Here is a 17,804-nt window from a genome sequence, read left to right as displayed (position 1 = left end):
CTACTTTAAATTTGCTGTCATTTTATTTTTCTATGCGATATACCATCAGATATCCGATAGGGTAGAAACAGCTTAACCGCTATCAGCTAATTCAAGAGTTATTGCAACTCAAAAGGATTTGTTTGTTACCGACACCACTTTCCGAAACAATTTTACGTAATTAACCCTCGTAATCTGGATATTTTGTAGAAACAATTTGCCGGATCAAACACCTTTGACCTTAAATATTAATGTTGTAAACGCGACTAGTTGCTTATTTTGTGTCTAGTCTAGTTAATGTTTCTTTTACGTAGCGCCACCAAGTGGGCATTTATATTTTGTATTGAGCTAATAATTATGACATGCCATGTTTGCCAATATTTTCGTTTTACGAAACGAACATTCAAATAAAATATTCTTTATTCATCATGATCATAAAAATTAAAAAAAACAATAAAACAACAACATGCCATTAGAGAGAAGAAAAGGAAACACATCACACAAACAACTAAAAAAAGCTTGATGAAAGGAATTGCGTTCTTAAAATTACGAGAAAAACTGAAATATAAGGGTCAGCAAAAACTAAATAAATGAACTTAACTTTTTTTTATTAATATTAAGCCGAATCAAGCATGGGTTTGTTCGCTTCACCTACAAGGACCAGCTCAAAACTGTCCTCTACTACCGTCTCCTACATGTATGTAGGTACGGTCTATAGATATTGTCGGTAGAGGGCGACATTCCGAAAATAATGATGGAAACTGTACATTCAATTTTAATTTGGAAAAAGTGGCACACGCCGGTGTATAAATTATATACAATATTAGTAACTAGTATTTAACATTAATTTAAATCATAATGTATCAAACAAACAACTTAGAAAACTAATCTTTAGTTAGTTTCTCGAGGTAATGTAGATACAATCAATTTGGAATTGCCCAATTTAAATCAATTCAGTTCTCTCTATTTGTTTCTCTCTCTCCGCCCTTTACACTACTTACTGGACTTACTGATATGCCGCTCCTACCATCTCTAGATAGCGTTGCGTGGGTGGGAGGGGCTTTCCGCCCTTAGTAACCACAAAATGTTTGCACTCCTTGCTTGAAGGCGTTCATTGATATTGCATTAACATATTTTTATTGGCTGTTGTCGGTTGTTTGTTCCAGTTTTCGATAACTCGTTTACTGAATGTAAATTATCGAACGTTTACCCTCGTGTTTTCTCGTTGTAGAGTTTGAGTGGGTGTCTTGTTTTTTTATATCAGATATTTTTGACAAATCTGGAAAAGGTAATTTGTAATGTGATCATTGTTTACTTTGTCAGGATACCAAACGGCCCAATAACAATAATAAGTTCGATTATACAAAATAATGCATGTTTATGAATTGTGAGAATATTTCATTCGTTGAAAGATTGGCTGCTCATCATTCAACAGACAAAACAGAACATTCATTATTTGTTTATAACACACCACCTACTCACTGTTTTCAAATAAATAATTTTATTCAGTTAATTAATCCATTCTGAATCAGGTGAATACTCGTACAACAGGGAAGCTACTGTCTGTAGGCGCGCCATCCAAAAAGGCAGTTGGACGCAGAGTAGAACAATTCTAGAAGGTTAGTTTTCGAACGCGGATCATCATTCAACAACCTAATTTTATTTTTACAAAATCCTGAACGTTATTCGTCGTTCATTAGTGCAAAATAATGAATGGCACGTGATGTAAATAACTAAGCAAAATGGAAGGGATACACTGAAAGCAGTGAAATCCTATTTTATGATGTGTACCTATACAATTTGATTTTCTGGATGAAGTACAGTATGTATCGCTGTCTTTGAATTGAACAGTGGCAAAACATGAAAAACGCAATTGACACAATCAAAGATAGTGTAGTAGAATTCTTCGCGGTATCATTTCAATAGAGGGCGACATTCATAAAATTAGATTGCTTCGAAAAGTCTGAACAACGTAATAGAACAACTTGGTCTGAACCATTGCAATTTTAGGTATTTTTCGGTGTTTGCGTGTTTTCGTATGTTGAGAGTAGTAGGCTGCATACATAATGTTATTAGAATGCCGTTGAATTTAGAATCTTGTAAATACACATTTTATATTAAACTTGACTACCTATAAATATAAATACAGGTCACACAATGTCAATATAATAACTATAAGAATATTTTATTGCACAGTCCCTATTTCAACTAGAAAAACTAGAGTTGTAAAAATTATATTATTTCTCTCATTTGGTATATGTACCGATAAATTGATCACTTTGGCTTTCCAACATACATAGAGGGCGCTCACACATTTTGAGTATTTTTCATAAATTAATACTCTGTAATTATTCAACTCCTGTAACAAATCTTTGGTAGTGTATTGAGTGTGGTCATAAGGTCGAACCAACGACCATAAGGGTAACAGGGTACCGACCTACAACTCCATATTTCTAATGAATTTTTTTGTTCGTCTACTATAGAATGTTTACTGACTTTCCATATTATAGGGCTTAATTAGATAAGTTGAATTTTTAAAAGATAATCACATTTACAGCATTTAGGCACTTTACGGCATTAATAACGTCACTTAATGATGTCACTATTCATCATCGAATTATAAATCTATTTATTTCAGGTACAAAAATATTAATAATTTGAATTGTTCGAACATTCGGATTCTAAATACCCGATTGCACCGGCAAAAACCTGTTGTGACACCTTCTGCAACGACCAACTCTATTTCCGAACGCTTTCACGCTCTACAAATTCATTGCTCTTTTTAATCAGACGGTCCCTGTGATTCATTTAAAAGAAATTCACTAATTTGTTCAAAGGCTATCATAATGAGCCCGTCCCTTTTTGTCGACCAATCGCCATTGCAGTAGTACAGCATCAACTCCTCCTGATGAAATGACTACTTGGTCGTTGAATAGAAATTTGGTTCCAGTCACATGAGAGCTATGGTGTTTAGATTCATGAGATTCAGCCTGGAAAGAAACAAATACAGTACTTGGTGTAAACGTAAATGTTTGTTAAAAATCAGCTTCGATGAGGTGTCCTAAGATTTTCAGCTGCGATAGATGGAATATCGACGGTTAATGTGTCTCTCCACGAAATTTTTCGGTGAAGAAGTACAAGAAATTCCGGTCGAGTAATCTATGTGTCGCACTGGCCGCGTTGCCTTGTTATGAAAGCTCGCTTTTTGGACGCAACTCAGCGACGTAGGCTGAGTAAGTTGTCCAATCACAAGCGACGGTTCGGATGATCCATCGCTTTGGGATTGGTTAAATTGTTTGCTGTGCGCTTACGCCTTTTTACGCTGCGTCCAAGCAAAAACTAAGCTTCGTGGTTCTGTTTTTCAAACCACTGTCGCATAGCTGCATGACTTAGTTAGTTACCTGCCTATAATTAATAGGAACACAGATACTGTGCTGATGTAATAACTGTACGCATCCGTTAATTTAAACGGCGTCATAATATTATAGACAAAACTTTTGTGATTTAATTTTGAATACATGTTTACCTTAAAAGATGTACAAGGATATCGGAATAGTGAGAGGAATCCATAATTATCGCCTGCTACTAATATCTGATGATTGTTCGAACGGCCGACAGTATTGATATCAGTTCCTCGATCTCTTGATGGCCATATACCTGAAATGTGACGTCATAAGTTAAACTAAGGTAGGCCTAAAATGCATGTTCGTTCAGGCGAGCTTGTTGAGAAGCGAGCTTGTTTTAGGCCTATTCTAGGGCTAATCTCTTGAACGGAGCCCGCGGTCTTCTTAGACCTATTTTTCTGAAAATGTATTAACTGTACACCAATGCCACATTGTGTTATATGTATCATGTTTATTTATCACAACGCACAAACTTACCCATTACATTATATCCCAGAATACAGTTGTTTGTTTCCCATTTAATTCCACGGATCTTTTGTTTGTTTCCCTCTTGTTTCATTTCCTGAAGATCCCCTAAAAAACCATATTACCGAAATTTTATATGGATCTGCAGTAAACATATACAAACGACTGGACCATATTTAAAGCCTGCGGAGAGTCTAACATTCAAATCGAAGAGAAGAAATCAAGCGTATAATAGAGTATAATTATTACATTATGTTTCTACTTACAGTACAACAAGTCGTAGTTTCCAGAAACACTTCGTAGAAACATGTTGTCAACCGACCAATCAATGTGAGTCAAGAAATTACCATGACCCTAAAAAAATATTGATATAAACCATGTCTTACTTATGATGATGATTTATTTATTAAATACTTATTTTATGTTCCTGCTTTCTATTTATGTAATGTAAAGAATAAATATTATGTATCATGCTTACGTTACTTTTAAACGTACGTACCTGTAAGGCGATGACCTTCCGGTAAACCTGTCCGTCGTCCATGACAGCAAATATGTAAATTTTATGATCATGTGACCCCATAACAAGCATCGAACCGTCTATAGTTTTAAAAATAGTAAACAATTGTCATTGTGTTATTATTTTATAAATATAAATATTTGTAAGGACGGTATTCCTATTAGAAGCATACGGTAATTATTCTGTAATGTTTTTTTTTAGTTTAACCCTGGGCCCCGCAAAATGTCTTGTTTTGTTATATAGAGAATATGGACACCCAATGGTCGTTATCTATGCGGTAGTTGTATTGAAACATATAAAAGCATCTCTTAATATTTAAAGTTTCATGTTGTTCATATTACCTGGCGAAAATCGGATAGCATCTAATTTATCGGATCCAATTTGCACAGATGTGACATGCATCCCGTTTGCAGCGTGTAAAATTACAAATCTTCCAACAGTCGTTCCAACAGCAATAATGGCGCCAGTTGGATCAAAGCAGCACGATAAACATGGCTTCTCAACATTCACCTTCCAAACCAGCTTATTATTTTCTGCAGACCATAACATTACAAAACAATCGTATCCAGCCGTTACGAAGAATGAATCCGTTGGATGAGTTTCCAGTGCCCATAACTCTTCACTATGCCCCTGCAGAATGTAGTTAAATTTCGTCCGCAAAGAGCCTATCATGATACTGTTCTTTGTTGTTCCCAAAACCACGACGCCATCTGCACCACCCATGTTGACTGGTGCAATAGCCCGTATTCCCCCTGCGCTTTCTGGAAACTATAAAGGGTAAATATAGAAAAGAAAGAATTACTTTTTACTCTACAGCTCACTATGTCGGTCGGATGGTCGGTCGGTCGAATGGTCGGTCGGTCGAATGGTCGGTCGGTCGAATGGTCGGTCGGTCGGTAAACACTAACTCAAATTTGAGCACGCGACTGCAGCCATGTATATGGCCTTGTTAAATTATAGTTTCTAACAAGTATTACGTTTCAACCACTGAGCCGTGACACACGTGAGATACTTTTTAAAAGAATTCGTCGAAAGAATTTACCACCTACCAGTCTTTCAACTTTGACCGAAGCGTAGTCTCTCATCGAGTCCCATGCTAATAGACGCCTGTCCAAACCCCCTCCAGACAATAGTGTGCCATCCTCCAACATACACAGCGAATATACACTGCGCTCATGCGCGTGTTGGATTTTATGACGTATACAGAAAACTTCTGTTTCAGAATCTGAAAGGACACAATTATTCATTGAGCTTAGTATCTTCACAGAAACAAGCAAATGATTGGTAGCATAATACCAATCCTACAGTAAAACTAGAGAACAAAAAAGAGTAAGCCTAAGAAGACGTGACCATAGAGATTGTAAGAAAGTGGATTCGGCTTCGTATGAACACAGTTCCATTTGACATCATTTTAATCAGGAATCCATAGTGTTGACAACCTGTCTTGCCGTTTCTAATCTAATCAACCAGAGGCAACAGCTAGTACTGAAGTCATTTCTTCTTTACAGAAAGTAATTACCTTTTTCCCAGATTGTAATAGTTCCGGTCGCATCGCCAACGATAACCTCTCCCACTTGTGAAAATGCAAGACACGTTATGTACTTCGGATTGTCTCCCTTAAAAAGACATTTTAGAGTTATAAGAAGTCACCATTCCATAATATGGTCTACAGGTATATTCCGGAGACGCCTAGCCTGGGCTGAAGCTCATTGTTTCAGGTTGTAAAGTTAACATTTCAACTTGTTAAAGAACTTTGTATGAATTTGTATGAATTCGCGTGCAAACGCGGCTCTAGAGCTCACTATGTCGGTTGGTTGGTCGGTTGGTCGGTCGGTTGGTCGATCGGTAAACACCTAACTAAAATTTGCGCAAGCGACTGCAGCCATGTATATGGCTTTGTTTTTGGTATAATAAGAAGAACAGAAGATGTTTTAGAAAGACCAGAATAGTTGACCACCTTTTAAAATAAACAAAGTCTAGTCCATGGTGCTCAGATTGTACTATCATAGGCCTAGTTTAGTTTGTCAAGACTATTGACAGTCACCTATATAGTCAGTTAAAATCTACGTATTGACAGCTGCAGAATCGGGTGTTAGTACCATTGAATATAAGTTTGATTTCACCGAAATCATGTAATGCGGAATCAACCATACTTTGAACCACATACCTCAAATATTCCACTTCTTCTGTCTCTCACAATGCGGTTATTATCTAGAGTCCAGAAATATAAATGCTGTTTTCCAGCACTTACTATCAATGAGTCGATCTGCGGATGGAAATCGGCAACTACAACCATGTCATTTTGAGATTGCTGAAATAAGAATATTAGTAAAAGACGTGTTTGTCATTGTGTACGAAGAAAATATAATCAGTAATTATCAGGACTTTCTTTATTATTAGTATAGTACGTAGATCTATTGAAGGATTTATTTTTTGCTAATTTTAAGAAGGTGCAAAGTACACTGCAATATAAAAGGATAAAACGCATTGGTTGATGGGTTGATCGGATTGGTCAATCAGCCAATCAGATCAATCAATCAATTGAATACATTTTATTATTTATCTAGAAGTTTTAGAAGAGTGCGCCACGTCAAACGTAAACCTAGGTCTACCTGGATTTCATGCGTTGGATCAATTAGTAATTCATACTCCTGAAGGAAAATTGTTTAAACAACAAATTTAGAATCAGTAAGTTCAGTACAAATTGTTGGCGCTGAGCTGTGTGCTATAGCTGCCTTTACATTGCTCCTGGAAATTTTAATTAATTTCCACTTTTTTGACCATATTTTTATTGATTCAATGTAATTGTTTCAACATTGAATCCAGAAGATGACTTATTTTCCTCAATATTTCACTTCTGCTTCTCATTTTAGTGTTTTTAGTAGTGATTTTTGTAGGCTTCAAACTGGTGGAGTACAGCCTACTTGTTCTGAATGGTTCACTGTTGGTAAGCCCTTTTGGCCCCCTCAACCTGATGTAAACATTAGGCCTAGCCCTGTGCTATGCTGGCCTAGGCCTAGCCCCATTAATTCCTTTGGTGTCTATCCATCTCTCTATACTGGGCCTAGCCCTGTATCTACCTTTGACTTGCGTGTGTATAGTAGGGGTACGCTACTACAACTTCGAAATTGTCGTAGACAATGGATTTCCCCCTCTACATATCAGGTGTTGAAAGAATGCGGTATTTTCAGATCATACCGTGGCTGTAGGGCTGGTAAAAGAGTTACTATTCGGAAACTTATACCTGTTCTTTCTACCCAGCATTCTTTACCTAAAGCAGGTCGTGGTGTCAACTTTACCAACTTATGCTACCCCACCACCATCAGCCATCGCCTGCCCAGTCACTCGGGTGCTAAGATTAACTTAGCCACATGGAATGCCAGATCTATTAGGGCCAAGAACAAATCAACTGCGCTCTGTGATTTTATCATTGATAATCATCTTGATATACTGGCTGTTGTGGAGACATGGCTGACGGGTGATAGTAGAGATGATCGCACCATTGCTGATATAAAAACAACACTGCCTAACTACAATGTTGTTCATACCCCTCGGACTCATGGCCGGGGTGGTGGCATTGCAGTCATTGTTCGTGATGGTATTCAGATACATTGTTGCGAGTCTCCTCCTTTCAAATCCATGGAATGCTCAAAGATTACTTTGGCTTCTTTTTCTTCCTCTTTTCAGCTTGTGGTTGTCTATAGGGTTCCTCCAAATGCCAAAAACAAATTAACCTCATCTATGTTCATTAATGAATTTTCTTCTTTACTAGAATCATTAAGTGTGAACTCCTCCAAGTTAGTCATTTTAGGCGATTTTAACTTTCATGTTGATAATTCTAACAACAGGGATGCTGTATTGTTCCTCAACACTCTTGAGACATTCGATTTATATCAGCACATCCATGACCCAACTCACATCGCCAACCATACTTTAGATTTACTTATCTCCCGCAAAGAATCTGACCTGCTTAGCAAAATATCCATCCAACATGGTATGCCTTCGGACCATCATGCCATTAAGTGTCAGGTTAACATTAATCGTCCTGGGCCCAGCATAACACAAGTAGTTTCACGAAATGTCAAAAACATAGACATCGTCAAATTCCAGTCTGATGTTCTTGATTCTCTCTCACAATGTTCCCTGGCCTCTGACATTGATTCTATGGTGAAGGGGTATAATGTGTCGTTACAGAAAATATTAGATTCTCATTCTCCACCTGTGCTTCGCACTCTTGTGCTTCGCCCTCATGCACCCTGGTATACAGGTGAACATCGTTCAATGAAGCAGGAGCGTCGACGTCTGGAGCGCAAGTGGCTGAAATCTGGTCTCATGGTAGACAAACAACTGTACCATAATCAGTGCACTAACTACAATGAACATCTTTATAAGGCCAAGACGGAGTATCACAAAGATGAGGTATTAGGATGTGATCAACGCAAGTTATTCCGTGTTGTTGACAAGTTAACATCTACTGCCATCTCTAGTCCTCTTCCAGCTCATGATGATGCTAAAACTCTTGCAAATCTATTCTCTGACTTTTTTAAGAATAAGATTGAGAGATATTGCAGAACTTTTTCATCAACCTCCCCTCATTATGTTGAATCTCAATCATGTAAAAGTAATTTCAATACCTTTGACCCTGTCTCTGCTGATGATTTACTTAATGTCATTAAGTCAGCCTCCATTACCTCTTGCTCCCTGGATCCGCTTCCTCTTAAATTATTTAAGACTTGTCTTCCTACCCTTCTTCCCTTCTTTACAAAAGTTGTCAACACCTCACTGAGCTCAGGTATCTTTCCATCTTCACTCAAACATGCCTGCATAACACCATTGTTAAAGAAGCCATCTTTGGATGTTGAGGAATTTGCAAGTTACAGACCCATTTCCAATCTTCCATTCCTTGGAAAAATTATTGACAGGGTTGTGTCCAGTCAGCTGCAATCATATCTGAATAGAAATGGGTTATTTGCCACTAGACAATCCGCCTATCGTCCAAACCATAGTGTAGAATCTGCACTTCTTCTTGTGCATAATGATATTAGCATTGCACTTGACAACCATAATGAGGTTCTTATGGTCCTTTTAGACTTCAGTGCTGCTTTTGACACCATCAACCATAAGCAGTTATTACATCGTCTATCATCACGTTACGGTATCTCTGGAATTGGTCATAATTGGTTTGCATCATATCTAAATGATAGGTCCCAGTCCATTGTCATCAAGGATGTTTTGTCGAACCCGACTCTGCTTACAGTTGGTGTTCCACAAGGGTCTGTGGTTGGTCCTCTTCTGTTTATTTTATTTACCGCCCCACTACTTGACCTTATTGAATCTCACAATGTGAAGTGTATGGCGTACGCTGATGACACTCAGCTTTATGTCACTTTCAACCCTAATCAGCGTAATTCTGCTGTCAGTAAACTTGAATCCTGTATTGCCGAAGTCAGAGCATGGTGTCAATCTAACAACCTGGTTATGAATGATGCTAAAACAGAACTTATTCATTTTTCTTCTCGTTTTAAGCCTGCGTGTTGGACTGCCTCTGTTAAGATTGGTAATTCTTTCATTCAACCATCGTCATCCTGTAGAAACCTTGGAGTTGTCATGGATTCAACGCTTTGTATGTCCAATCAGGTACATAACATCTGCAAAGCTGGGCTTCACGCTATTCGTAAAATTGGAAGCATTCGGAAGTACCTGGATTCAAGATCAACTGAGATTCTTGTTCACGCCTTTGTTACATCAAGGCTAGACTGTTGTAACTCATTACTTTATGGCTTACCAGCAAAGGATATCTCTAAAATTCAGCGAGTCCAGAACACAGCTGCCCGATTGGTCGTTCAAAGCCCCATAAGGCAACATATCACACCTGTGCTGAGACAGCTTCACTGGCTTCCGGTAACACAAAGAATTACATTCAAGATCCTGCTCTTTGTTTTCAAAGCTCTTCATAATTCTTCATCTAAGTTCATTTCTGAACTTATTCAACCTTATGTTCCTAAGCGGTCTCTGAGATCTCGATCTGAGTCTCTTCTTGCCCATATATTTCATCCCTCCACTAAGTTTTATGGAAATCGTTCATTTTCTTCGGCATCCGTTTCTCTATGGAATGCGTTGCCTATTGAAATCCGTCAGGCTACTTCCACCAGTGTCTTCAAATCTCTCCTCAAAACCCACCTTTTTAATTTGTAATTTTTCAAAATTTTCTGTCTTTGTAAAGCGCATTGAGGCTTTCAGCATAATGCGCTATATCAAGTACCAGTTATTATTATTATTATTATTATTATTAGTACTGCAATCGGTAAGTCCAATACTGGAATCGGTAAGTCCAGTACCACTGGCGTCGGTAAATACAGTACTGGAATCGGTAAGTCGAGTACTGGAATCAGTAAGTCCAGTACTGGAATCGGTACGTCTAGTACTGGAATCGGCAAGTCCAGTACTGGAATCGGTAAGTCCAGTACTGGAATCGGTAAGTCCAGTACTGGAATCGTAAGTCCAGTACTGGAATCGGTAAGTTCAGTACTGGAATCGGCAAATCCAGTACCGGAATCGGCAAATCCAGTGCTAGGATCGGTAAGTCCAGTACTGGAATCGGTAAGTCCCGTGCTGGAATCGGCAAGTCCAGTACTGGAATCGGTAAGTCCAGTACTGGAATCGGCAAGTCCAGTACCGGAATCGGCAAATCCAGTGCTAGGATCAGTTAATCCAGTGCTGGAATCGGTAAGTTCAATGCTATTTTGTTCAATCCAATTGGAATCGGTAAGTATTGAATCTTTTGATTTTTCTATTCGTTCTAGTTTGTTACCTCATTCTGTGCCAGCAGTAAATCCTCGTTCCAGTCCCAAACACTTAGGATGTGATTCTTGCTGTTGTCTACTATCAAAAGCCATTTCCCTTCATTCTGAAAACGGATATTTACGCGTGAAATTAAGTTATGGTAGAAAATGCATCATGGTTGCCTGTATTATCTATCATAAATACACAGAAAAATAGAGACCCATACATGCGTGCTCTTTCTTAACAATGTTATGTAGCCTAGAAGTTAAAATATGTTCATGCTCAGTTCGGCCATTAATGCTCATCTCTTGTGGTAAAAGTCTTCAATAATACATAACAACGCTGCAACTACGTCACGAGATCGAGAGGAGCGCGCTAACTTTACACTTATTACTAATTGGTTGGTTTTGTCCACGTGACTTAAGCCTACCTCATTTGAGAAGCTGAGAGCAGATATTCCGACTTGGAAGCAATCAAGACCGATGATTGCGTGTGTACAAAGTGAACTAACTTGCCAGACTCGTACATGTGCCTGATTACAAATAGAAAACAATAAGATCCATTAATTAATGTAAAAAAGCTCTTTATTTTCGTAGCCCTGGATTTGCAAAACATAAAATGTTCGTGAACAAGTTATTGCTGAAGTCTGTTGTTCACGTTTATTTGGCTATAATTTACATGGCGGGAATAAATTAATAACTTTTCAATAATTACATTGTCTCCTAATGTCTCCTATAATCGATTTTCATTTGCTATTCCAATATTCACACCTTATTTGATATTCACATAGGTATTCACAGTGTACCGTCGTTAAGGCCAATTTACACAAACGAGCGGTAATGGTAAGCGGGAAACCGCGTATCTTGTCCCACGTATAATCTGTACCTATCGTCAAGCGGAAATTGCCCGTCCTCTCCTCAGCGTTTTGTGTAAATGGTCATATGAAATAACATATTCTATATTTGTATTATCGTTACCGCTCGTCTGTGTAAATTTGCATTTATATTAATGATACTAATATAGAAATTTAGCTGTATGAAAGGTATAGAGAAACAAAATGGCAGTTAAAATCCACATGTGTTTTTTTACTAAGATCAAATTGAACAAGCAGTTTTATAGCCAATCATAATTATTTGCTTTTTAATCAAAATTTGCCCTGTGAATATAGGTGACTTTTGTGGGCAAACTTATCTAACAATTGTTGTTCATAGATGCTTTTGACCAAGTTTGGTTAAAATAAAATAAATCGTGAAAAGAAGCAGAAAGAAGTTAATTAATCCATTTTGTCTAAAAATAATTTTGTTTGACGAAACATGTATTAATGGGTCTTTATCCTAGGCTTAAATTAAAGCCATATTTTTACACAACAATAGCCGGACACAGAGAAAAAACAAAACGAATATAGCAAAAGCAATAAGATTGCTATCGAAAAGGTAATTTTCTTAAAAATACTTACTGAATGAGAAATAACTACATCTGGTGGCTTTTGAAATGAATATAAAATGAAATTAAATACAAGTACGAAACAATTAACACATAACTACCTCATTATCCAAACTTTGGAACAATTTGTTGGAAAAAAAACACAAAAAAACATGAAAAATGGAAAAACAATAGGTGTATCTTGCACTTGCAATTAATAAGCAAGAAATGTGTTTTAATAAAAAAAAAAGGAGTAAGTTCATTCCATAGTTTTAGGCAAGAATTAAAAAACATTATTCAGAAAAGACAGCTTTATTTTATAAACACAAGCTCACAAACAAGGAGAGTATCTCATTTATGTAGGTGATCAGCAGATGTCAAACAAGGTATGGTTTAATACCTAACCATCCTTCACTATTACCCAACGTTTTTAACTCTTGCCTATTACAGAAAAATGAAAAGTATGAAAACCTATTTGTGCCATTTCTCGACATAATGTGTCGAAATTTCTAAACTAAACTTGGACATTCGGGTTCGTGTTTCGGATAGGAATCTTCCAGATTAAGTCGATATATTCTACGAATAGGAATTAGAGAAGAGGTGCAGTAGTGCAGCGATCTGATAGTGAAAATAAAATCGAAATTCTCTATGGTATAACAAAAAAGGGTAAATATTTACAGTAGAGTCTGGAAGATGTCCTTCTTTCTGACCTGTTGCTATGTATGTACCGGATGGATGAAGTGCCATGCTAAAATGAAAACAAAAAGATAACATCGAAAGATTTTATTGTAAATTCCTTGAAATTCCTTAAAAGGGTCGCACTGCAGATATCAAGTAACTGCACACATTCGTTCAGAATAGGACTATTCAACAGGAAATGGTTAAATGAGAATCTTTTGATTTGCACATCCACACATGCCGATTGGAACTAAATGACGTAATTTTGATGATTTGCGCATGTGTCAAGCCGACTAACACATCAGCTATCAATTCTAAGAACATCGAATGAACATCATGCTTTTTACGCATGACGTCATAACACTGCAGAAGTTGATTGAATTAAGAATGTCGAGAAGTAGACAGTAGAAGTTCCAATGCCTTTTCAACTTCATCGTTTTCGGTGAGTAAACATTTGTCCAAACTTCTCTCATAGAAATTAAGATGCTCATCTTTACAACTCACCACTGAATGTCTTCGTTATGGCCGACATAGTGACGTTGTGTATGCGCCTTTCTGTCATACAGAACTACAACTGCACCGACGTAATACGCAAGTTCTGATGACGATAACACAAATAAATTATTACCGCAATCAAATCCCCTGTAACCATATCTAAGACCAAGTTAAAGAAATAAAAACAAGCAATAAGTTTGCATGATTTGTTCATCATACCTGTATGTAAAATGATTGCAGCCACCTGCCACTACTACAACTAGCTTACTTACTTTCTTTCTTTCTTTTATTTCAATAAACAATGCCCATTTCACATACTAAAATCTATATTATTTTCGGCCATACAGGTTTTTCTCTTTCCATAAGCTTTACATAAATAGGTTGCAAAAGACTTAATTTTTTGGGTTTCATTGTTTACAAACATATTTTTTAACATGTATACATTTAAATCAGACATATATTTTTTCCTAATGTTTTTATAAAAAGGACAGTAAAAAAGAAAATGTTTTTCATCTTCTAAACTTAATTGATCACAAAACATACATATTCTAGACTCTCGGTTAATTTTTAAATGTCGCCCCTTTTCAATCAACAGATTATTGCACGATAATCTAACGCGTGATATTAGTGTTTTATACTTAAAACTAAACTAAGCCAATGTATAAAATAGAAAGAGTAGGTAAAAGAAAAGTTGAGAGAAACATCAACATACTGTAACGTTAACGCTAAGATGTTTACATAATACTTAGAAAGGATACACCCAGTCGAGTTTTAACTTTTTCTTTGGTGCTGCGCTGGGATTTGCATGGCCTGTCATGACGTCATCAGTAGGATAAAACTCTCTCATTTGACCGTGGATTGACAAGCGTGCCGGGCTGTAGTAAGTTTTTGGTGCCAGATGTTTAAATCTTTTAGCATATTTTTCTTGAAAGTATCCAAAGTCACTCGGAAGATCACTGTCAGACTGCACATGTTCAGGTGATGGTACGTTCAATAACTGCGTCACACGTGAAGGCTTCGCTTCTTTTTTCTCGCATGGAGTATGATTATCGTCTGTTTCCTCCATCGGAACCTCATCAGGTTGTGTTTGGAATTCTTTTGGAAGAACTGGAAACTCCGCTTGACTGTTTGAGATCTTGAAAGTGGATCTCCGTAGCATCTGACGATGGGGATGGCGTGGCCGCGTAGAAACGTCTTCTGTCGATCTAGTAAAAGCATGTTTTGGTTTGATTGGAGGTAGGGTATCTTCTGATGAAGAGTCACGTGGCGATTCCTCATAACTTCTTCTTTGTCGTTGGTAAGCTGTTGAAAATAATTACCGCATGAGGTTAAACTTCTCACTTATCTTCTCAATATAAAGTTGAAAGTTTATTTCAATTTTATTTATACAGGTAATATATGTATCTTGGTTGAAGAAAGTGGAATGTTAGCATGTGAGCTATGACGACATTTTAATTTGTTCTTTTTGTAATACTTCCATTGTTTTTTGAGGTTTAAATGTTTTGTTATTTTGAAAGACTAAATAAAAATGGATGGAATCAGTAACTGGTTATTTTGATTGGAAGAAGTAGAAGGCATTTTATTATTTTTCGATTAACCAAATGGAATAGTACGTCTGTATCTTCAAAGCAAATAGGACGGTGTTACGTTTTGAGAACTTTTTACAGTGTGATGATGTTTTTAAACTCACCTTCGTACGTTTCCTCTGGATCACTACGTTTAAATTTCTTAGCAGGCCTTTTTCTTTGGAAACTCTGGTAAGATTGGTTGTACTTGGGTCCCTGATGAGGCGGTGGCATGCCGTTGTCTTGCCCATTAGTATATCCATTATCTCTGTCTGTATCGGATTCCTCAAGACTTGAATCGCTTGGAATCTGCACTCTTCGAAGTGGTTCTAATCCGCAGGCAATAAACACATCATGGTCTTGAAACTCATGGAAAAGCTGAGAGAAACTATGAACCTAGGATGTATAATTAATAGATGTTACTTAAGCATGGAACTAAAAGAAAAATATATAATGAAGTCAATAAAGCATGTGACTTAGGAAAAGCAGACGGTTAATAAAAAAAATAGCAATGATAACGATGAATTCTTTCTGTTCCTATTTATTTTGACGCATGCTCACATGGTAATATATGCGTTTGATACGGTAGCTTTTGTGACATAACTTTTGGTCACGCGGATGCTCTTATGGCGCTGATTGGTTTAAGACTTTGGAAACAGACGATACAGTCTTAGGCCTTACCACGATCAATTAATATTAGATGACAATGAATATGATGTTGATAATACTAATAATGAAATGAAAAGAAGAGATATCGGTGATAATTATAACAATTACGTTTACTTTTACTTACCTTCTCTTCTGTTTTCCAAGTGTATAGTTGTTTAACTGGTGGATTGTGTAGCATCACGGCCTGGGACATGTCCCTCAGTACGTGTTCAAAACTCTGAGAAGTCCTGGGGTTCAGAAGTATCTTAGCCCTGCTGTCACGATTCGTATTGCTAACTACAATAATAGCCCTAGGCTTGGCCCAGCTTCTTTGTTGCATATCTGTTGTGTGTCCGTTGGAGTAATATTGACTTGCCGCCGCTTCTGGTTGTTGTTTATCGTGCTCTCTTTTAAATAACAGTTTGTCGGTTTTCCGTAATGGTCCTGCACTTGGCTTACGGTTATTCCAGTATTTTTCCGAGTTTTTAACTCTTCCATACGATATGCGGGAAATAAACTGTCCACTGGCGCAGACATATCCACGCCCGTCGTCTAATTCGCCGATATCGTGGATTTGGTCACCGTTTAACGTATACACGTGTCGTACCCCGTATGGTAAAGAGATTTTGTCTCCCAGATACATCAGAAGCGTCTCCCATGTTGAATAGTTTTTATAATTTACCGGAATCGTCAGTCCTTTGAAATGTTTATCCCCATTCCGATAAAACGTCACGAGCCTCGTTTTGAACTTACTCTTATTACGAACTGCATGGTTTGGCCCGTATGCGAACATACTTTCATCGTCGACGATATCGTCGTCGTCTTCGTCTACAGATATTTCAGGTGAAAATCGATCAAACCCTTCGTCACTGTCGTCAAATAGGTTCGTTCTCTGCATTCGGTACGGCTTCTCTGGAACCTCATCATCGAACTGTTCGTCGGTCATACAATCCTGAAATATCAACAATATTCGTCTAGTAATTGAAGTCAGAACGAAATATCGACATTAATGAGCGCAATTTGCATTGCGGATCTTTACCGAAATGTTATACCAAAGAAACAACCCTTTGATAATAGTAATGATATAGCTTGTGTGTGCCGCTCGTCTGATTGGCCTTAATGTGTAAATGTAAATTAATGTTAGAATAAACTGTATCCCAGCTTAACTGGACTGAATTGCGCACAGGTGTGGACGGTGTACAAAATAATATGAATGTTGTACAGCTGTCAGTAAATGGCACTAATTCATTTGACAAAATGGACCAACCGGGGTAACCCTCTACTCTTCCGAAAGACGCATTGAGGTTTTAAGTGCACATGAATGTAGAGGAAAATCATTAGGCCTAATTATTACCATAATGTAATCGAATTCCGATCAATAACTCTACATACAATTATTCAATTATGAATGTTCTTATAGTATAGTATCAATAGTAGTATTATTTATAACGGCCGATTTTTTATTTTATAATTTTCTAATAATTTTGTATGTAGTGCAGTTTATTCAAATATTCAATGTAATAATGCATGATTAACAAATATAACTGTAAGACAGATATGTATTATTATTATTATTCACTTATTTCTTATTTAAATTGATTTATTATTATTCACTTATTTCTTATTTAAATTGATTTACTATTATTCACTTATTTCTTATTTAAATTGATTTATTATTATTCACTTATTTCATATTTATAATAATATCTTAGGGTTAAGGTATCCACAGCACCCACACCTACCCCCAACATCATAGGCTAATTGTATTTGTTTTTACCATAATGTAATCGGGATTCGATCAATATTGTACACAATTTATTCAATTGTGAATGTTCTTATAGTATATTA

At 37.0% G+C, this 17,804-nt stretch overlaps 1 protein-coding gene across 3 annotated transcripts; it reads right to left on the bottom strand.

The window, feature by feature from the left end:
• Window positions 1–2,134: 2,134 nt before the first annotated feature.
• Window positions 2,135–16,838, bottom strand: LOC144836157 (echinoderm microtubule-associated protein-like 2). 3 transcript variants are annotated; one of them, XM_078691370.1, is made up of 18 exons: window positions 16,102–16,838; window positions 15,434–15,704; window positions 14,502–15,045; window positions 13,753–13,902; window positions 13,249–13,318; window positions 12,605–12,631; window positions 11,579–11,680; window positions 11,177–11,272; window positions 6,978–7,016; window positions 6,533–6,676; window positions 5,885–5,981; window positions 5,415–5,590; window positions 4,707–5,133; window positions 4,348–4,445; window positions 4,115–4,202; window positions 3,861–3,956; window positions 3,506–3,636; window positions 2,135–2,969 (listed from the first exon to the last, which is right to left on the bottom strand). In XM_078691370.1, the coding sequence occupies exons 1-18, from the start codon at window positions 16,747–16,749 to the stop codon at window positions 2,811–2,813; spliced, it is 3,363 nt and encodes a 1,120-aa protein (XP_078547496.1). In that variant the 5' UTR covers window positions 16,750–16,838; the 3' UTR covers window positions 2,135–2,810. The 3 variants fall into 3 exon arrangements, with proteins under 3 accessions (XP_078547496.1, XP_078547499.1, XP_078547498.1); XM_078691373.1 differs by lacking the exon at window positions 6,978–7,016; XM_078691372.1 differs by lacking the exon at window positions 12,605–12,631.
• Window positions 16,839–17,804: the final 966 nt, after the last annotated feature.

This window comes from Antedon bifida, chromosome 2, assembly GCF_963402885.1.
Source record: "Antedon bifida chromosome 2, ecAntBifi1.1, whole genome shotgun sequence".
In the NCBI taxonomy this organism is placed as follows: Eukaryota; Metazoa; Echinodermata; class Crinoidea; order Comatulida; family Antedonidae; genus Antedon; species Antedon bifida.
Note: the sequence above shows the minus strand (reverse complement) of the source record. Positions and strands in the feature narration are given on the sequence as shown.

What these genes read in the sequence shown, in the direction of transcription:
- LOC144836157 (XM_078691370.1), bottom strand. Translation starts at nt 16,749, where the DNA reads ATGTTCGCATACGGGCCAAACCATGCAGTTCGTAATAAGAGTAAGTTC. An exon ending in TGCTATCCGATTTTCGCCAG is followed by an intron (nt 4,446 to 4,706) that starts GTAATATGAACA and finishes TTAAAACTATAG; the next exon opens with ACGGTTCGATGCTTGTTATG. An exon ending in GGAAGGTCATCGCCTTACAG is followed by an intron (nt 4,203 to 4,347) that starts GTACGTACGTTT and finishes ATATTTTTTTAG; the next exon opens with GGTCATGGTAATTTCTTGAC.